This window comes from Triturus cristatus, chromosome 8, assembly GCF_964204655.1.
Source record: "Triturus cristatus chromosome 8, aTriCri1.1, whole genome shotgun sequence".
Classification (NCBI taxonomy): Eukaryota; Metazoa; Chordata; class Amphibia; order Caudata; family Salamandridae; genus Triturus; species Triturus cristatus.
Genome location: NC_140591.1, coordinates 930,486,112 through 930,509,002, shown reverse-complemented (window position 1 = coordinate 930,509,002; position 22,891 = coordinate 930,486,112). Strand labels below are relative to the sequence as shown.

The 22,891-nt window shown below is 40.5% G+C and overlaps 1 protein-coding gene across 14 annotated transcripts in view; it reads right to left on the bottom strand.

The window, feature by feature from the left end:
* The window catches only part of DMD (dystrophin), a 7,596,173-nt gene that overhangs the window by 4,347,109 nt on the left and 3,226,173 nt on the right, over positions 1-22,891 (bottom strand). For all 14 annotated transcript variants that reach the window (XM_085622447.1, XM_085622454.1, XM_085622449.1 and 11 more), the window contains 2 exons: positions 4,473-4,583; positions 3,893-4,066 (listed from right to left, as the gene is read on the bottom strand). In XM_085622447.1, coding sequence (XP_085478573.1) covers positions 3,893-4,066; positions 4,473-4,583 — 285 coding nt within the window. The remainder of the gene's footprint in view (positions 1-3,892; positions 4,067-4,472; positions 4,584-22,891) is intronic.

Below are 22,891 nucleotides of genomic sequence, written 5' to 3'. Positions count from 1 at the left end.
TAAAAGTTTATCAATACAACAAAGTGCTTTTTATCAGTATGTAATGTTATTACTTGATAATATATTTCAACAAATTTCAATTCTATTTTTCTTACAATTAGCATGTTGAATATATAAGTAGACAATCCCCCCTTTGCCCTCCCATGACTCCCAGCCACAGCCGCAGTATAGAAAGTGCGATAACCGTTAATGTGAACAGTGTCCTCTACCCAGGTTTCTTGAAAACACATGATGTAAAACCTTGATATAAAATCGCATCATAGCGGCTTTGCTGTCTTTGAACGAATTCCTGCAACATTCCAATAAACTATATTAGTTAGTTCATAGTAATTGCTATCATTGCAATTCTTTAGGGGGTCATCTACAGTGATAGCAGTTGGAGCACTATATGGTATCTGGATCTGGCTTGTACCTGCAATGATGGTAGCATCCTCTATTGGGTGACTTATAATTTGCACTTTATCAGCCAAGTGAGGCTGAGTCGATAACTGAGCCACTGTGAGTGGTATCCAGTGTTTATTTTTAGAAGCAGGGTAATTTGGAAGATGCTTGTGACTACTTGCTTTAGTGGGCAGAGTTCTAACTCCAACCTTCTTATTTTTCATTTCTTGTTCAAGCCCCTTATTCAGTCAATCAATATCTTCCAAGTTGTTTAGACTGTCAAAATGATTAGTTACTGGGACACTATACCTAGGGTAGGTTTCGACTGGGTGGTACCTAGTTGTGTTTCCATTACTCTCCATCTTTAGTGGTTGGTAAAAGTAACCTAATGGGACAATATTCACCTCCTGGGGCCTAATGACATAGCTACCTGTTCTTTCAAAAATTGTTTGCACCAGGTGAGGAAATCTAAATGTTAACACCACACAGTCCCCTTAGAGTGCTTTACGGGTTTTGCCTATCCAAGCTCTTCTTCTGGCCACTTTGAATTCGGAGATCAGAGCCTCAGTTAATCCTATCCGTGTGCTAAGCCAGTGAATAGATTTATTTCTCAGGGCAATCCAGGATTCCCCTTCATGGTCAGAGAGTTGAGGTACGTTTGTTAGAACTACCGTATAAGGAGTGGCTTCAGGTGGGAGTTCTAAGGATTGTAGATTATTTTGAAGGGAGACCCTTGTATTGCGTAAACAATCGAGGTTAGATTGATTATTTAGGGATAATGTATTATTTTGGGCCACCATCAGAAAAACAGGGAAACTGCTCTTTCCGTCCCACACGACCAAGAGGGGTGGCCCGACCCGGCCTCTTCCGGGCTAAGACGGGCTAAGGATGTCAGTTATAAAGAAAATATGATTAATTGTGATTTCCCACGTGTTTATTGTGCGGTGAATCTGTTGAATTTAGAGCATTTTACAGCCTCAGATTTCTGGAAAAAAAATTCTATCACAGCAAAATACATTTTTCAAAGCTTCTGTCTCTTTTCTTAAGTTGAGAAATCTTCAGCTTTCAAATAAATCCCATTTTTCTATAAGGCTTATTTTTAGCTTCCTTCTATTGTCAGATTTTAAATAAAAATGCGGCATCTCAGGTGAAATGAATGTAATTGTTGCACATTGTGATCTTTCATTTCATCATCATACACAATGACAGTCCATTTGATTTAAATACATGATTTAAACCAACGTCAACTGAAGCTGATTAGTTTCAGAAAACAGAAACAGAAACAGAAAAGCGTAATCCAAAATGTCTGCACATGCTGAGCTAAAAGCTTTACACGAGCATATATCCACATGTCCTATAAATGAGTCGTCACAACGAAATAAAAGAGCATACTTAACACCAATAACCGACAAGAGGCACCCTCTCTTTTAAGCATGAGTGGACAATTGCTTTACATATCCCATCTTTCACTGCACTAAGTAAATGGAAACTGATATATTTAAAGCTAAACAAACGCACATAAATAATTACATTTCAACGTCCAGAGCTCCCTTCTAAAATCAGAAGTAGGTGAATCCCAAATATCCTAAAGTAAAATACAAATTATGCATCTTCATTGACATAAAAAATATATATCTCCAGAAAAGTGGCATATTCACTTCCTAGTGAAAAAGGCATTTTGTGCTGCAAAGGCACCACTTTTTCAGCACACAAAGAGCTTTGCAATACTTTGTGTCAATGAGAATTTTCTGGGGTGTTATTTGTGCACTGGACTGCCAGGGAAACATGGAGGCCCTAAACTGAAAAAAAAAATTAACACCACACTGTGGGAACACACGCTCAGGATGTCAGTGTCATTGTTTTATTTTGTTTTTCAAAAGAATACCCCTGCTTTGGGAGTTTGTTTTTGAGAATCAAAATAGTTTGATGATTAGTGACCTGAAACATACCGGCCGGTCAGCGAACTTTAGTGCATTAAGGTTCTTCTGAAGGCACTATATGATGGGCAGTAGTCCAGCCATGGTGGTGGAGGCAATTTCCTCTGCCGCCCTGACAGAAGGCTGGCCAAGCGCCATCGTCTAAATGAGGTAATTGGACTCCATTTTCCTTCTCCATCTTCTCAAAATCTATGACAATTTGCAAGGGAATGGGAAAGGCTGAACCTTTGGTTTAGGGATGGAGTAGAGGTATCAAGTGACAATCAGAGGCAAAAGCCAAATAAAGGGGATGCCTTTTTAGTCCCACTTCTTTGTCACGTGTCACCAGTGAAGCAACTCTGAAGGAGAGGCAGAGGTAAAGGAGGCTTCACGTTCACAGCTGTGGTTTTGGCTGGTCTACCTTCAATAGTTTACCTTAGGTGCACAAAAACATAGGGCCTGATTTTGCTGTGAATACCTCAGACTTACCATTGTGGTACTCCTGGTTCAGTACTCAGTTCAAGGAGTAAGATGGGTCTTATTCTGGAATACTCCTTGTTTTACACTGGAATTCAGTAGTATGCTCCAAGTACAACAATGCTAAGTCTGAAAATGCTCACATCAAAATAGCCCAATCATTAGGAGGGCACAAATCCTATTCTAAATTCAATTTTTATTATTTTGAATGCAAAAGCATAGACATATTGGAACGATTCACAAAAGCATTTACGAGAATGCGAAGTAGTCCTACAAAAGCAATCTTTACATGTTCTTGCATGCCTCTGTAAAGCGGACCTTAAACATCTACAATGACAATTAAATGAGAACATCGGGGAATGTTTCTGTGCAATTAGTACAAAGGACTGTACCTTGTTTGAATTTTTACTAGTGGGGGAGTTAGGCGTTTTGCTGCAGATTCAGAAATGTGAGTATGAGTAAGTGAAAGAGTACCCCTGTACTACTTCCCATACTCATAAAAGCTTTTATGAATCAACCCTGTAATGTCTGCTGAGCAACAGCTATCATGCTCAGTGGCTCAGCAAGGGTGTGGTTCCGACCTGGGCAGCGGCCTCCCCCCGTTCTTAACTGCAGCCTTCGCGGGGCGGTGAACACAGGAATCGCCAGCGCAAACACCCAAAGGTCCTGACACAAAGCTTGATCTACTGAGATAGCCAGACCATGCATTGTGTCAAAAAAGCCTTCTTGGCACAGGCATTAACAGGACAAAATGTTTTATTTCTCTAAAAACACACACATTTCCTCCTCTGAAGTGAACAGCACACTGTGTGGGATCATTTGGAAATGTGGCTAGGCATAGGAATGAGCATTGTAGGACTGAGCTTCCAATACAAATCCTATGTTACTCAGCACACACTCACCTCTGCAATATTGTGCGAGGTTGTGGGTCACACAATGTAGTCTAATTAGAGACAGGAGCAGCAGGCCAATCTTAATAGTCAAGGCTCTGCTCTGTTTTTCCCACTTGCATAACGTGCATAGCATGTTTAGCTGCCCTGCTGCCCTGAGTGAAAAATTTGTAAATAAGCCCCACGGCATTCTTCGTTTAAAAACATGCTCTCGTGCCCAAAGCTTACCATGCAATTATCCAATTGGTTCTGCACCACTTCCTGTTCCACGCTCTTTATCTCCAATAAAGGCAGCTCCAATGTCACATCATCCAAAATTCGTTTGCAGTCCTGTAAACGTTGCTCAAAGTTTGCTGGCTTGTGGAACAAACGGAACTTCAAAGAAATTTCTTGGAGCTTTTTCTAAAAAAAAAAAAAAAAAATCCCATGAAATAGAACACAGATATAAAAAAAAAAATAGAACGTGCACTGAATATATATATATATATATATATATATATATATATATATATATTCCAGAGTCGGCTATAAGAACTCCTCGTTATGGCAGGGCAACATGGTAATCACTGGGCTCAATTAGATAACAGGAGATGTTCTTTAGAGTAAGTAATTCCATAATTTAAAATGTTATAGTTTGGTTTAACATTGTTCACCCTTTTCTCAAAACATATTTTGTGGACATTGTACACGATTTGCTTTAACCAGTACTTTAAAGAGTATCTGAAACTCGGTAATCCCAGACACGCCTTTAAAATGAAGCTTATTATTTTTGCTTTGAAGTTTGTCATTTTATTACATGCTCTTTTACCTGGGCTGCATCAATTTGGGAGAGCACCCTCTTGGTAGAGTCTTTATCCTGGTTTCTTTTCTTCATTTCTTCCAAACTTATTTCATGACTCATCAAGTCAGACTGGATTTTCTGTATGGAAATAAAATTATAGCAAATTTATACATGAATCACAACACATAAATTAGAGAAGAGAGCTAAGCAAAGAACTATCATGTCTAGACGCTTATGATGCCAATACTGTTTCTATGAAGCTGTTGATTATTTTATAAATAGATATTTGTTTTAGTAGTTTAGGGACTACACTTGAGCTGGGTGATGAATAAAGAGATGTTAATTTTCTGGATAGCAAATTTCACAATATTGTGAAATTTGAAAAAAGTGATTTCTTCCAAAATTATTCTCTTTAATCAGCAATTTTCTAACATTTCCATTTCCAGTTTGGTTGGCTGGCCAAAGACACAAATGTATCTAGGCTTGTGTACAATAAGACACTTCTGAAGGATTGCTTAAATGCAAAGGATTCCCCTAGGGCCCTGTTAAGTAGCCGGCAAACTGTTTTTTCGTCTTTTTGCACCTGTTGTTGCTTGAGGTACCAGCGAAATGCCATAATCAATCGGCAGATAATTCCATTTATTTCTTAGATTGAAAATATATGAAGAGCCTTCCTAGAATAGAATCAGCACGCCATATGAGGAATCCAGCTCTCATTTGTCTATAGTTTCCTATGCTTCTTTCCTTGTTTGGGGAGCAATTTTAAACAGAGCAGTGTTTCATTTGAGAGTGTCTTCATTCATTCTACTGAACTGTCATATATTCTTCCATTAAATAGTTATAAGGCCACTGCCATCAACATTCAAATTCCCTGATGCAGAGATTCTGGGCCTGCTTTAGAGTTTGGTGGACAAGGAACTCAGCCACAATTGCAACCTCATGTTTCCAATGACAGGGCCGCCTGCTGGCTCCACAGTTGGAAACGCTACACTGATAGATGGATGGAGTTGAGGCCATGGTGTAGGTGCATCAGATCATCCACCCTACTTGGAGAAGACAGTCTGATGTACTTTTTGTTCAGGTCAGGACTGCCAGGGAAACCTGGAGGCCCTAAACTGAAGAAAAAAAACCACTGTGGGAACACACGCCCAGGGTGTCAGTGTCATTATTTTATTTTGTTTTTCAAAAAAAGACCCCTGCGTTGGGAGTTTGTTTTTGAGAAACAAAATAGTTTGATGATTAGTGACCTGAAACATAACGGCCGGTCAGCGAACTTTAGTGCATTAAGGCTCTTCTGAAGGCACTATATGATGGGCAGTAGTCCAGCCAAGGTGGTGGAGGCAATTTCCTCTGCCGCCCTGACAGAAGGCCGGCCGCGTGCCATCGTCTAAATAAGGGTATTTGACTCCATTTTCCTTCTCCACCTTCTCAAAATCTATGACAATTTGCAAGGGAATGGGAAAGGCTGAACCTTTGGTTTAGGGATGGAGTAGAGGTATCAAGTGACAATCAGAGGCAAAAGCCAAAGAAAGGGGATGCCTTCATAGTCCCACTTCTTTGTCACGTGTCAGCAGTGAAGCAACTCTGAAGGAGAGGCAGAGGTAACGGAGGCTTCACGTTCACAGCTGTGGTTTTGGCTGGTCTACCTTCAATAGTTTACCTTAGGTGCACAAAAGCATAGGGCCTGATGTTGCTGTGAATACATCAGACTTACCATTGTGGTACTCCTGGTTTAGTACTGAATTCAAGGAGTAAGATGTGTCTTATTCTGGACTTCTCCTTGTTTTACACTGGAATTCAGTAGTATGCTCCAAGTACAATAATGCTAAGTCTGAAAATGCGCACATCAAAATAGCTCAATCATTATGAGTGCACAAATCCTATTCTAAATTAAATTTTTATTACTTTGAATGCAAAAGCATAGACATATTGGAACGATTCACAAAAGCATTTACGAGAATGCGAAGTAGTACTACAAAAGCAATCTTTACATGTTCTTGCATGCCTCTGTAAAGCGGACCTTAAACATCTACAATGACAATTAAATGGGAACATCAGGGAATGTTTCTATGCAATTAGTACAAGTACAAAGAACTGTACCTTGTTTGCATTTTTACTAGCGGGGGAGTTAGGCGTTTTGCTGCAGATTCAGAAATGTGTGTAAAAGTAAGTGAAAGAGTACCCCTGTACTACTTCCCATACTCATAAAAGTTTTTATGAATCAACCCTGTAATGTCTGCTGAGCAACAGCTATCGTGCTCAGTGGCGCAGCAAGGGTGTGGTTCCGACCTTGGCAGCGGCCTCCCCCCGCTCTTAACTGCCGCCATCGCGGGGCGGCGAACACAGGAATCGGCAGCACCCCCCACCCCTCACAGGCTATAAAATGTCTAGCTACATCACTGATCATGCTTGTTCTTTTACACTTTTACACTCTGTGGCTTTGGGGAGAATTCACAAAGGCATACAACAGATGTAAAGGAGTACTACCGCAGTGCTACTTTACATACTCCAAAATAACTTTCCAAAACAAACCAAGATCTCTTTCCCTGTATCTTGAAGTCTCAATGTGCTATTTCATTCAGCCCCGAAAGGATAAATATCCAGCACTATTGAAAACCAACAGCAAGTCCCTGCAGAACAGCAGGCACCTTTTCCTTCACATCAGTGGCAACATTAGCACTGCAACGAAGGTCTCATATTTTGCCTTCATTTTAAGAAAAAAAACGTTGCCAGCATTACGTTTAAAAAAGGTGGCAAAGTTGAAATAGAAGTGTGTGAAGTTTTGAGGTCCAGAACTTTGCTTCTTTGAACACCCCCTACTTGTAAGAATAGTATTATTGTATGCCACATTTCAGTGCTGGTGCTGGATGGATCCTTGAAAACAACCTTCACAGAGTTAATTTTCATCTTGAGTTGATGGTAAAAAAAAGCTTCTTCTCACTTTCCAAGTCCTAAATAGTATAGTAGTTGGCATGAACTTGAATGGAGTAGGTTTACACAGTGTTTTTTTTTTTTCCTCATATGACCTCCGTAGCTGTAGCAACCTCTTGACCTGGTCCACCTCTGGTACATATAGCTTGGTGATTCGAATCTCAGCTGGTGTTCTTTACGGGGACCGCCCTTTGCACACAACCGGAGCTGACCCAGAGGTTTACCCAGACCCGACCTGGGGTCACACAGTGTTACTAACTTCCCAATATGGTCGTCGAGGCTCAGCAATTTGTCTTTACATTCTATAACTGCCATCAAATCTATGGCAACTTTTAGGACCACTCTTTAAACATTTTAACGAAAATCAGAAATACTTTTGACAATACTGGTGTAACCTTCCACCCGATTGGGGATTCACACAAATCCTAAAGAGGCCACATCCATGCAGAAATGCATGCATTTCACATATTTTCATGATTACTTCTGCTCCTCTACATAAATAAACTATCCACTTGAGTTGTCATGATAGAATTGGGAAATAGCATTTACAATATTTTATTATTTGTGTTCTCCATACGAAAAAATATTTCCCTACAGAGTAACCTTTTCCATTACAATGCCATGAGATATTCTCCTCATGATGTTAAGGATGTAAATCGTTAGGAACATTTTAGATGTGTACTACTATGTGGCAAATTCGTGGTGGTTTCATTCAGTTTGCATGGTGTCTCCAGCCCCCATTCCTTGAAATGACTACCTTTCCACCACTTGGCCTCAATGGGGTGCTGTAGAAAATGGGGCCACTAGAATATTTTCTGTGAGACTTAGTTACATCAGTGTGAATAAATGTCTCCAGATACTGATACTGTAAACCAGTTTTTTTTAAAGTACGACAAATGTAAATTTTAGTACAACTAATTTTGATTTAGGCATGAAAGTAGGAAGAACAGTTGCCAAGGGGCAGCAGTCGTAAGAAGGTCCCATCCAGTCTTCCACAATCCTTCCAGGAAGACGGGTATTTGCCTAAGTTTATTGGGCAACACTTCAACCTAAAATGAATTTTTATTTCACTGCAATCAAACACTAAGTTAACACTAACGTCACCAAGTATCCAATCACTATCCCAACAAGATTTCCCTTTAATTTATAATTAGCATTTTTTAAACCAAATTTTTATCGCATTACTATATTTTGTTTAATGAGTGCATATTGTTTGCTTTTATCTTTTGCTCATTCTGCATGTTTACTTGTCCAATAAATATTCTTTCACACTAACACTACTTCAACATATATTATTGGCTCTATCAACCTTTCAAGAACGACAACAATCTCTAGATATCCGATGAGGGAGCAATAACAACTTACTTCTGCAGAGGTTGACAACATCAGGCTATACGGACATCAATAAAGAGAGTGTGCCTCTCTTGTTAAAAAATGAGTTTCTGGTTGGCTAGGGTATGCACCTAAGCCAGGCAGAATCCACCACTCTAGTCAGGGTAAGGGAGTTACGCACCCAGGATAACCCCTGCTCACCTCCTTGGTCGCTTGGCATGAGTAGTCAGGCTTATCCCAGAGGCAATGTGTAAAGCATTTGCTCAACACAGATGGACACACACACACACCAGTGCCACAATAAATACACAACAAAAGGGACTTCACACAATAATATATCAAAAATATCTCATATATTGTATATATAATACATAGACCAAACATGACAAACCAAAAATCACTTTGCCAACTAGGCAATTGTCATAACATCACAGTTAGTGCAATAGGATAAAGACTTATATGTTGCACGCGTCATAAAAACACCATCACATCTACATATGAGGGAGATCCTGAAATGTCACTCGTTATCCTGTCATTGCAAGGAATAAACAACATACATTAGAACACATCAGGGCCTGAAATGCAGATTATATGATACATAAATCATAACTGCTGAGCATATTATGCAAGTCCTGGCAATGTGAGGAAAAACAACATTTCACAACATCAGGGCATGACTATGAAGCAGTTAGGTTAGGGACAGGAATCACCCACTTTCACCCCAAACACTAATGCCTCAGCCCCTCCGCATGCCTTTTATGTGTGGTACTTTAAATAACCCCATAACATAGGGCACAGAAACACCTGTGCCCCTACAGCAGTTATTTCAATGATTTTGGGCTTTCCAAATGGAGCCAATTCCCAGGGGGTGCTCCGTCGAGGACTCACCCCTTGCGGCCACCAACTGGGGAGGCCCATCCCAGCTGAATTCTGCAGGGAGACCTCCCTGGTTCCCCCGCATCCCCAACAGTGAGAGACAGCTTCCCACAGACATATGGTGCAGCTGCTGAAACCAATGCAGCAGGTGCCTTCTCACTCCACTCAGTTCAATGGGACCAGTGGGACTGCCATGCTCCAAGAAGGCCCAACCACATGCAAGGACTACTTCTGGTCCACATGGTGGAAACACGCCTGTCTCTAAAGTCACGCTGACCAGCTGGTTGGGAGGTGCTGCTGCGTGGTCAATGGCAGCGCCTAGCAACAGCACAACAGCTTCCTACAGAAGAGGGGCCTCACATAGAGAGCTGGCAGCCAAACGGAACACAGGGGGATATTGCCTCAGCCTGTTCCAGTAACGCTGTACATCATGGTCTCCCTTGCTGAAGAGGAGCCGTGTTTTAGAGCGAGACACAAGCTGGTTTTAGTAAGGGTTGAAGCGCTCTCCAATGCAGGAAGACACTCTTGCAGCTCTTGGCAGAGTACTCCCAACTGATCCTTAGAGAATGGATGAAGGGCCCGGACTTCAGGTCGGGCACAAATTGTAGTGGTCCACACAGGTCCTTGTAAGTGAGGGCACCAGGGAGCGCTCACCACGGCCTGAAAGGTACCAAATTGATGGAGCCTCGAATAGCGTTCACCACATGCTTCTCTTGCGGATAAAAGCGTAATCCAAATGAAGTGCTCATCGCGCCGATGCAGTAGATGATTTGAATGCACTCTGGAAAAGGGTACAGGAGTCTTCCTGGACCACTGGCAGAACAAGAAGCTCTCAAAACATGCTAGACAGGACACAGGGTAGGCCACCAAGCCCTGGGAGATCACTGGGATCAAAAGAGCAGGGAGACAGGCAGCAGGCCAGCACATCAGATAGTTGCAGAGTGGCAGTCTCTCTAGCCACCCAACAGGTTGGTAGGTCAGCACAGAAAAGCAAAGCCTAAGTGGTGGTCTCTCCTGGCAGGACAGCAGTCCCTGGCAATGTGCAGCATGTAGAACCAGCAGCATCTGGTTACAAGTCCCATGCAGTGTCTAAAATCATGGGATTAGAGCCCCTGTACTTATACCTAAAATGTCTGATGCGGAGGTAACTTCAAACAAACGTTGAAGTGCACAACACCCCCATTCAATCCCCAGCCCTGGCTCCCGACACACTACAGGGGGGCGGGGACGGCATTGTGAGAGGCCAGACACAACCCTATTCACAAAGAGTCATAAGCACACAGAAATTCCCACTTTAAAAGTGGCATTTCACAAAACAGTAATGAAAATTTCACTTTCCTCAATAAGCATGTATTAAAAGGGGTGTGTCAGGCTTGGCAAGTAATTTTAAATGCCAAGACACTGTGGCAGTGAACTGTGCATGCAGGCCCTGCAGTGGCAGAGGCCTAAGACAGGTTTCAAAGGATACTTGTGTAGGGTGGCACAAGAGGGCTGCAGGCCCATTAGTACCATTTAATTCACAGGACCTTATAGGTAAATTGAATATGCCAAACAGGTGTAGACCAATCATACCAAGTTTATAGGAGAGAGCATGTGCACTTTAACAACACTGATCAGCAGTGGTAAAGTGCCCAGAGTCCTAAAGTAAACAAAAACAGATCAGAAAAAATACAGGAGGAAGACAAAAGGTTTGGGAACAACCCTGCAAAAAAGGGCCAGGTCCAACGCTTGTTCTATAATTTTCCTGTTTCTTAACACATAGTTTCATTGTGTACATTAATATACGAACAATACTGTAACGTGACTCAGTGGTCTGTAGAGTGATACAAATGCACTTGTTTAATTCTATCTGTGCACCCCCTGGGAATGTGACTGCCAGATGTTGCAAAAACCTTTTTGAGTCTCTGTTGAATTCAGAATGCAGTTTTCTGCAGCATAGCGTACATTGATGTCGGTGCTGACACTTGCTAAGTCCTCTGAGGAAGTCGCTCTCTAAAATACAAATGGAACAATCCTTATCTGACTGGGTCAGACCAAACACGGCTCAGATAAGTGGTTTGTTTAAATACAGCACCGAGGTGTTGTGGGATATTCCACGGAGACTATCCTATCAGAATTTCCCCATAATTGCTCCGCTCACCAGCAGTGATATGAAATCACTGTCTGTTTCCATGACATTGGAGGAACAGGAGCGAGAGATATGGTGGACAAATTCACGTTGCTTACTGAATATCACCGTGGGATGCCGTGGGTGTGAGGTTATCATAGAAATTATTATTCTGTAAGGCTGTGTGATGTCGCTTTGCAAAACCTAACCAATGACAAGTAAAGACGACAGTTCATTATGCAACAGCATTTGCTGTATCTCGGGATAAATTAACAGCAACCTGCAGGGCTATGGATGTAACTAAGTCTCCTGGCATACATTCATCTGTTGTGATATAAATTAATTCTAGCTTTTTGTGACATCGCTCTCGCTTTTCATTAATTTTTATTTACATGATCTCAATTCAGAGTAACCCATGATATGCTTTGCTGCATTACACAGAGTTTGAATTTGGGCTAATAGTTTCATTTGGAAAGTTGCCATGCCTATATTTCTAAAACTAACTGAGACGGTGAACGAGTTAACTAAGGTACCACTGATGATGGATAATTGTGTAGACTAAAGGTTTCCAGTTTCTATTTGAGAAAGGTAGACTAAGGGGCATATTTACCAGTTTCTCGCACAGTGCAGCAGCAGCATCCTCAAATGATGCGCTACGTGAGAAGGAAAGATCAGGAGAGCCCCATATTTGCAGAAATATGACACTCTCCTCCCCTCTCCTCCCATCTCCTCTCCCTGGCGATACCACAGAAATACGCTGGCTTGCGCCATGGACACACCTTTGAACCATAGTGCAAGGGTGTCTACCTGAGTCTACCATTGGTTTTGTACTGGTAGGATACCCTTCCAGTACATAATACTATGCTTAGACTAATTTAAAACCTTTTCCCTCTTTATATGTGTACAGTGTAGCACAAATACAAAGTTGGAAAAGAAAAGAGAAATGAAAGCATTTCTCCTTCATAGCGCCTTTTTGAAATGGGCACCATTTTCTCACGCGAAACACTGCCTCCTTTTTTAAGTAAATAGGGTTTAGCATCAGAAACCTTGGGTGGTTGCATGGGAACACCCATGCACCTCCCATGATATGGCCCTTTGCCGATAAGTAATGCAAAGCAGCGCTTTGCACTTCTTTCAAGTGTTTTCTAGCACTAAACAAGCTTAGTGCTGGAAAGTAAATTAGTAGAAAAAGAATAGTGCAATTTTGTATCACTTTTGTGATGCACACACGATGTAAAGTCCCAGTAAGTAGAGCCCTCAGCCGTCCATCCTTCCAAGAGTGATACATTAATAGCAATACATTGGGTAGTAGTGATAGCTACTACTTACAGCATTTAGAAAGGTCAAAATTGTCGCATTAGGTGCTATATACAAAATATTCTATATTATTGATAGTCATCCTAAAATATTGGCTATTCATGTTTTTAGGATTATAGAATTACAAGAGTTAGCTGTGACTATATGCCACTCAGTGAGCGTGTGAAAAGTTAGGTTTTTCAAATATATTATAGTGTAAAAAAAGCAGCTGTTTTAGCATTGCTCATGTGATATGGTGCAAAACATGAAGTAACATGCAGAGACATTTTGAAGCATACCATATAAAGTGAGCAATACAATGGCTAATTTAAGACATGATTTGTCACTGGACTGGGCTGGCTGGAGTCATTAAATCACTAAATCATTGAAAGGCTGCAGCAGTGCTATTTTAACCCCATAGGCAATGATACATCATTGATTGTCCATGCGCTTAAAAAGGCAGACTTGAAAATATTGAAGGACTGTTTTTCAATGTTTTCTAAAGAGGATAGAAAAGAAAAGCCCTCTACAAATTTACTCTCCAAATGCTATGATTTACTCTGAAGTTTTCTCTTCCAAACGCAATCTTTGAAACCATACTGGTGTTTTGCAAAAACGTGACAGAGGGACTGAGCGAGACACGGAAAGGCAGAGACATTTGAGAGACAGCCACATAAAGTGAGAGAGAACGAGTGTGACAGAAAGCATTTTTAATCCGATTGCTAGAATTGTTTTGCTTTGTGTTACAGGCACCCAATATAGATATTTACCTGAACTCAATGTTGTTGTGTTTGTATTTAATAAAATGAATAAACAATTTTACAGTTTCTGGATATAAATAGTGGTTTCTTACAAATCTAAAAATGTACATGTTTTTTCCGTCTTGATTTTTCTAAATTTTGAAACAAATCGAGGTCCTGTTTGCGTTGAAGAGGGCTGTGGGAAACAAGGAGAGCCTCATGGGCGGTGGTCCGCGTGGTGCGAAGAGCAGGCCAAATATGAACTGGTTATCTCTTCCCATTTGGGAATTGTACTCATAAAATGTAATAAGGCAACTTCAGTGTTACCACATGGGAAGGATATACCTTGCAGTACTGAAAAAATTAATTTAACAGTGCATGCCCTACTTTTTAAATACACTGCACCCTGCCCTCTGGGCTGTCCAGAGCCTACCCTACGGATGACATATATGTATTAAAAATGATTAATTGGGCCTGGCAATAGGTTTATTTTGCCAGGTCAAAACAGAAGTTTAAAACTGCACACACAGGGCTTTTAAATGGCAGGCCTGAGACATTTTTAAAGGGCTGCTTAAGTGGGTGGCACAATCAGTGCTGCAGGCCTACTAGTAGCATTTATTGTACAGGCCATGAGTACATGTAATACCATTTACTAGGGACACATGAGTAAACTAAATGTTTCATTCCGATGTAGGACGAATTTACCAAGTTTATTGGCGAGAGCACAACCACTTTACCACTGGTTAACAGGATCAAAGTGGATAGAGTCCCAATGCCAACAAAAACAAATTCAGCAAAAACAGAAGCGTGAGGGTAAAAAGTCTGGGGGAATACGACACAAAGGATGTCTGGTCTTAAAATATCACAATCAGCCTTCCATTAAGTGTGCACATTTCTTCGCAGATAAACGTTAGTGATTAGGGTCCAGGTTTCTGCAGTTTATCAGTGCACAGTGGGTAACATGAGCTTTGGGGTATTTGTTAGACATATACAAGTAGTCTGTAGCATTAGAGAGCACACCATAAGTGCTAATTCACGAAAGAATTTATGAATAAGGGAAATCGTAAAACAGGAGTACTCTTTTACATACTCCTACCTGTCTGAGTGAATAAGCATAAAGTGGTTACAGTCGTCCTGTCGAGTTGTACTAAGTGTATATACATATTTCCTGAATATTTCCATTTTATTATGATTTTTAATATTTTGGGTCCAATTCAAAAATGTTTCTAAGGATACTTAAAATTGTTTTACAGAAGTACTACTCATATTCAAAAATGCGTTTGTGAAAATATCCCCAATGTTCAGAAGTTTTAAATGCGAACAATATATTCGGGTTGGGATATGTTTTTATATTCAATGGCTAAACCTTTTTACATCTTTTCTAAAATCGGAACTGCGGTGTGCAGGAGATCATTTGCATTGGGCATGATTGACTCTCATCTTGTTTTCCTCATATTTCATCTGGAAGCCTTGTTGCTCTGAAAAGAAATGCACGCGGCATTTTACAATTTGCACAAAGATCTCATTAGAAAGTGAAATGAGCTGACAATTTAGCAGCAGCCATTTTCCTTGCTCGCATACTTTAGGATTGATCTGTCTGTTCTTCTGATGGATTGTGCTGCATTGGGGGCAGATTGCTTAAGGCTAAAAAATCTTTTTTACGAGCTCATAATAGGGAAAAATCCTCAATTTGTTTGGAAGAATATATATTTTGTTCGGGGAAGAATACTGAACTCCTAATCCCAAGTGTAAAATTTACGGTCAATGATGTGTGTCAGATTTCTCATTACTAAAGCCCCAAATGATGCTCGTCAGCCCACTGCTAGCATAACAACATATTAACACCTCCACCTAGCATACTGATATCTCGCAACAAATTAATTGCAGCTCCAGGGATTTTTATTTTGAAGCAAATACAGGTGTTGTATGCTCAGCCACAAACATAGTTTATGCAACTTCCAAGAGATTCACGCTGAGCTCTATCATATGCTCATTGCACGTTCCATAACAACCGACAAATATCATTTAGGCCATTAACACCCATTGTTTCAATTTAAACACCTATTAGGAAGGCATCGTTTGAAGAGTTTGCTCTATGGAGCCATTTGTGATGAATATACCATACGTTTATCCAGCAGTAAAACTGAATAGCAGCTTGATTGCTTTTGAGGAAAGAATGACACAATATTCGAGCATAAGTGGAAAAGATGAAAATGAGTAAGGTCGTAGGCCTGTATTTTAAAAGCTTTTTAATGGGCAAGCATACACAACTGTTCCTATTTAAAACTGACTATGGACAATTAAAGGATAATTGCTTTTTTGGAAACGATGATTGCCTTTGGGACAGCACATAATAGGACTTCCTGCTACCAGGGATTTCTTTGAATGTAATTAAGAGGTGGCACATTCAATTTAATGTGTTTGGACAGTGCATATTAAAAATGAAGGGGAACATGTGAAAACCATGGGAATTGTATTCTAGGGATAAGTGGTCAAAGTAAAAAAAGTCCCATATCAGAGGACTGAAGCGTGTGTTCTAGGAAAATGAAGGGTGAACATATTTGGTGTTTGTGGCTTCCCCAGAAGCACAAATACCTAATTTGCTATTCAGTTCAATTTAATTCAATAAAACTTTATTTTGGCTCAAATATTTGTAACCAAGAAAACACAAACAAGTTCATAGAAATAAAGAAAAACACAATAAATAACCAAAGAAAATACATTGTAAAAAAAATTATCTTTAGCAAATATCCTTCGAGAACATTTACTAATTCAAATAAACTAATCATAGACCACAGATCACATTTTAATGACTTTAATCAAAAAGCAACCCATGACATGACAAATCATGGCAGTAGATAATATTTGTAGATATAGAAAGGCCTATCTACATCTTTTAAAATTATCTCACAACACCAATTGCTCAATATGTTCAATGTGTGCCAATCTAAGTAACAAAGAGGAAAACAATATAAAGTGTGTACCAAACTTTTATCACATTGGCACATTCATAAGGGATAATCTAAACCCTGCCCTTTTGGTAATGAACATATATGATTTACAAAAACCCATCTGATATCACATTATGAGATTCACCTGATACATGATGGATACCAGATCTAAATATGTGGCTGCACCTGGCTTAATTTAAAGGATAATAAATTACCTTCCTTCCAATCTTTTAGACTCAAGAGCCTCCTAAGAAGATGTCTTCATTTAAAAATGATACAAAAAAATCCAGCTCTTATCAAATTTCACTATGTTCCAAGGGGTAACATATTACTTGGGCCCTCCCAAATCATGACACACATGTTTGATGTAGTTTAAGCAATTACATTTGTGTTTGGCCCACAGAGTCAAGCAATTTTGAATGATCTCATGAGTCAAATGGGCTGTTGGATTAGACGTACAGAAATCGACAGCACTAATGGTACCATTGTGACTTTTTCTTTCAAATCACCTAGACCTAATTCATCATGGTAATGAAAGTGTGACACACTTTGCGGAAAACCCAACCTACATCTACCAAATCTGTTTTCCTCAACTTGTAAGATGGCTGGAAATATCTGATGAAACACAGACTCCTGAACAATACGTAACAATAGATACATTCCTGATTTTGTGAATACTCATCATGGGCCCTATTCGGGGAGAGGGGGGGAGAGAAGTAAATATGGAAAGGTTTGCATCTGCATGAGTATACTTTTTTGTTTTTTTTTACTTTTCACAAATATTCCTGCCTGTAAGCTGTGGCAAGCATAGGTTTCCAAGCATTGTTCTAAAAACGTCATAAGACCTTTTATGAATGCTACTACTATTGAAATAAACGATTATTCCTCCATAGGTACATTGTGCCCCATGGAGAAAGGTCTCATTGAACAAATTGCTGCTCCTATTTTACTAATGAATTGCCGATGTAGGGGTTAAACAAGCTGTGTAATTTTCATGTCATTAGACAGCGTAAGTGTGAATGAAATGCACTACCAGTGTCTTAGAAGTTATGGAGTGCTGTGTATCTTGGTGTTAACTCCAATCTAATAGCGAAAATAAGGAGAATGGTTTGTGGAACAATTTACTGATGTATACAGTACTTTACAACATACATCCCTCTGGAGATTTCCAGATGATAATACAAGTATTTACTGGCTAGTATATACTGTAAGAAAATCCAAACAACAATGCTATTTGGTGCAAAGTCCAACTGATGACTTCCTAGTGATTTGTGGGAGTGCTTGCAAGTGTAATTGGAACCACTTTGACTTTATGCTATTTGAGGAGCAAGTGAGTGGCTGCTTCCCCATCCTGCAGGGCATCTGCTCATGGAACAGAAGAATGTGCGGGCACTTGGAAACAAAGGATAGAGTGTTGGTGAAGACCTAGCCATCAGATTATATAATCTCTAATCATACACCTCCATCGAATCTGGGAGTAATCTGTTCTCCTTCCAATATTGGAAGGGGAGTTTCTGGATACCATGACTGAGGTAAAACTTTAACTATCTCCAGGCTGTAAAGCGGACAGAGAAGAGACTGGACATTCCCATAAATTAAGATGTTTGTTACAATGCCCTAATCTTCAGGATAAACCAAACTTTGGAGCGCCCACTTCCTAATGCTTGAAAGTGATTTATCACTGGATTTCTTCACACTCGTGATGCAGAAATCCACTGCATTAATGTGTATGTACCTGCCTAGAATCCCGTTGTGAATTCCTGGAAGGCATAAAAATTTCGCTTCAGTTGTAAACTTATATATGTACAGTGGAATTTACTTTTGTGAGCAGGGCCCCATGTGATTCAGGGGTTTATAACTGAAACAATTAAATACTCCTAAACCTAAACAAATAAAACTTGCCGCTTTGGATTGGATAAGCTTAAATTTCCTGGACTGTAACAAATGGGTCAATTTACTAATGCTGTCTCATTGTAAACATAATTATGAGAAACTTGTACTTTCTACATACCTTGACTGTAGATGAAAAAGTCTTAGATAAGCTGAATTTTGTGAAAACGATATCTCATTGATGACTGCCCTTATTAGTAATATAACTATCAGTTTCTTAAACTCATTAGAAGTCATGGACATTAAAACAGAGTAGTTTGCATATGAGAAAGTGGAAATTGTCTTTCTTTTCAATCTATGGTGTCTTGACCATGTTATCTCAAACAAGCTTCTACTAGATTTGTACAGAAAATCATGGGAAGGGCACACCCTTGATGCATACCTTTACGCAATTTAAACTCCTAAAGCACTCCCCCATTCAGTTATTGAGTGCAGCAGGATAATCTAGGGTGGACAGTGAGAGGACAAGCTGATTAAGTGGGGAATAGGCAGGGTCGGACAGGCTTATAGGGCAATCTGGAAGTGCTTGAAGGGCTGGATTGACAGGTCAGTGTGTGGGGCATTTTAGGCTCTTTGTGAGGCTGTTTATTGTCTAGTGGGCTTGTTTTTACTGTTGATTTTCCTGATATTAGTGCAAATATTGCCTTCAGCTAGCACCATTACATCTAGTCTCCCACACTTGGCAGGATAAATATACAATGTGTCTTTAAATGTCCAAACTCCCCTAATTTGCAAATGTGGACCAATTTTTTTATCTATATGATTTGCTAGTTGGGTGATTTTTACTTTGCTTCCCAGTCCACCATTGATGAGAGGACTGGCATTTCTTTTCCCCAACAACTCATCTGTCCAGCACAGCTGATTCACAGGCTAAACTTACAGATGGAGTGCTTTTGGAAGGGGCAAGCAAAACATAATCTTGTTGATGGGCACCAAGCATTAATGTTTTCCACCTTGGTATTCCATTTCAAATCATGGAAATCTAGCTTTGCTCTTACTTTCTGTGATTGATTCTTGAAACCTTCTGGTGGAAAACAGTACCACTATTTAAAATTAGACATTTGTGATACAATATAGTTTTTGTATCTGTATTCTGTTTAGGTGATGAAGATTTCAGAGGCTTTATTCCAAAATTCACTGGCCAGAAACCTTGGCATATTTTTAAACCCTAACAAGTACATAAAATCTTTCAGTACCACCAGTTTAAGAACCTCCACGTACCAAATACTTAAGATTCACAAAATCTGCCTACTGTAAATCGGAGTGAGAAACTCTGGAACCTTGCCCTGGTAGGCTTTTTGGACTAAAATTCATCAAGACTTCTATATAAAGCCTGTGGAGTGCTTTCAGGGGTAGTGTGATTTGGCAAGAGCACATGTTTGCCATGACTAATGATCTTCAGAATCACCATCTGCTAGGCTTGGAGATATGAAAGGATTTTAGTGTGAGTTGGAGGCTGATGCCTTTGATCACAGGGTTGTATTGTGGTGACAAATGGGCAAGGATTCTGAAGTACCTGCAGTTGTCTAGCATTCGTAGACCTTCATACAGTCAAGTAGGAGTTGATGGGCTCAGTTGTTCCTATTCCAAGAATTTAGGTTTCGTCTCTCTTTAATCAAAAAAGTGTACTAAGTCTAGACATAGGAGAGGCTGGTAGGACTATTTGATTGGTTGTCCTACTGTAAGTTAATTTGTGTATCATTCGCATACAAGGAAGGTCATCTGGCATCAACTGAATATCTGACCAATGTATGAATGGAGGCTGGAGACTGAATAGTATTTTGACAAAATCTTAGGGTCTGCATATATTATTTTATAAGTGATTGATGGTGACATTATGTCAGAGGGCAGGGTAATATTCCAGACTGTAGGAACAATGTATTGTGCATGTGGTGTTAGTTTCAAGAGTGGTTGGTTATTCATTGAAACAGGAAACTGAGCAGAGAACTATCCCTTCGGGGGATTAGATGTTTTCATCTTAGAGGAAAAGCATTATTGCTCTGAGGTATCAAGAGATTTGAATTAGGAGGAGAGAGTTGTCAGAGTGGTGATACAATAGAAGGTTCTACTATGTTTCCAGATTGAAGGTCTGATTTTGAGTTTGGTTGACAGGGTGCTCCATCACAAAAACGATGAAAACCCTGTTCACCAAACTTTCAGCCTGATTGCCAAATTTAGAGTCAGACAGACCATCTGAGGTGAATGAAAGCTTACTGCGATCGACTGACTGAGAGCTGGCCATCATAACTCTGGCCAATGGAGAAGAGTCATCACATTGGCTGCTGTATTTAGGACTGATAGTCTTATGCCCTTTTGATGAAATGGCATAGATCAGCAGGTTAAAACTACAGTAAAGCATTTGGGTGCATTAGAGGGTAGTGAAAAGATTTAAATGTTTCAAATGAGTCGGAGTCAAATATTTTAGGTTTGTATTGCAAAGGGATCCTCCCTGAGTGATGAGTTGTGTTGATAGATAAATGAGAGAAATGGTTTAGGGGGAACCAGGAAAAGAGCCAGCAGTTTTTGAATTTGCTTGTGATGATGGCATAAGTAGTGAATGAGAGGTTGGTAATGTGTTAAGGGATGTGTTGGTTGAGTGTGGCTGAGAGATTGGTCAGGTCTGGAGTTACAGTTGTGTGCAGTTTGATAGGCAGCACAAGGGTAGAAGAGTCATTAGGAAGCCATGCATAGCATGGATTCACCTCCAACAGACTTAACTTAAAGGTACCACTCACCCTGTACCCACCCTATCTACCTCAAGAGTTCCAAGGTGATACTAGCTAATGGCTTGAACCCTCCTGACCTCCAATCTAAGAATATAAATATATCTGGCATCCTGCCAGTCTAGTTCCAATCACAATCTCAATACAATACCTGGCATTTTGCACCCTGCACCAACAGCTTTAGGTTACTCTCCATCACACCCCACTAATCCCAAATATATGTACCTGGTGTTCTCCAACTCACTTGACAGAACTCTACCCTCCCTCACTCAAATAAAAAAAGTCTAGCATTCTGTCAGCCTCAACACCATAGTATCTTCACCCCCCTCTTGTTCTTGTTCTTTAAGAAAGCATAATAGATGTCCTTGTCTCATTCTTGCTTCCCATCACAGACAACTTTAACTCTGCTGACAGGATCTGTGAGAGAGCAGCTGCTTGTGCTGCACAGCAGTTTACATACTCCCTCATCTCTCAGGTCTGTGGAGACAAAAAAGAGACTGTGTACTGTCAAAAGCCATTCCCCCACCTTCAATAAGTCAATAGAAATCCAGGGTTGGAGATGGATCCCTATCAAATACAGGTTTTGAAGCCCCGTTTGTCACGTGAATTTACATCACAGGCATGATCGCAGAACATTTATCAAGGTTGGTACATTTGACCTCCATCTTTCTGCTTCCAGCACTTAACAATTCAATTTATTATAGGCTTGAAGGATCCAAAATGGTTTTAAGCCATATTAGCATGTTTCAGGTGGAGATCATGCATGCCAAGAGAGAAACACTTGGCCAATGAGAGTTGGCAACAGTGCTTTGTTTATTGGTAAATCATTTTTCTTCATCACATTTTTGGGATTTATTCCTAGTTCAAATCATTACCAGATTTATTTTTGTTTTGCTGAATAAGTATGACTACTACATGTTTAAAACATAAACAGTTAATAATACTATTTTGTATCTCACGAGCCTCCAAAGGACCACCTAAAGAAATCTATTTTTCAGCACAATAATGGTTGCAAGAATAAGGGCCTTATTACGACTTTGGAGGTCTTTTGCTGGGATCGCCACCACCGCGGTCCCAAGAAGATTGCCAAGGCTGTGGTGAGCCTGACTGCTGAATTACGACTTTGATCCAGGGTGGCGGGCAGTGCTGCCATGGTCTCACGGCGGTCTCACGACGGTGTCATGTTAGGGTCATAGGAGAGCCTAACAAGCATACCACTGCCAGAAGAGAGCCTGCAACACATTCCTGATTGGTGTGGCATGCACCATGTTGTGCATGCCACACTATGAAGGAACAATGGGGCAATACCAAGGGGGCATGTGTCCCCCCACATACAACCCCAGGCTCAGAATTGGCCAGGACCCTGTTAGGGTCCCCTTAGTTCATGCCAGCCTTGAGGGGTCCCTGCCTTGAAAAGGGTGGTGGATAGGCAGGTCAGAATATGCTGGTCTGTGCTTGCATCAGCATCGCCAGCATATTCAAGCTGTTGCCAGACTGCCACCACAGCAAGAGCCTTGATCCCGGCGGAGGCAGCAGTCTTGTGGTGGTCCCACCACCACACTCGACCTAGGGTGGATGGGTGGTGGTTGTCAGACCACCA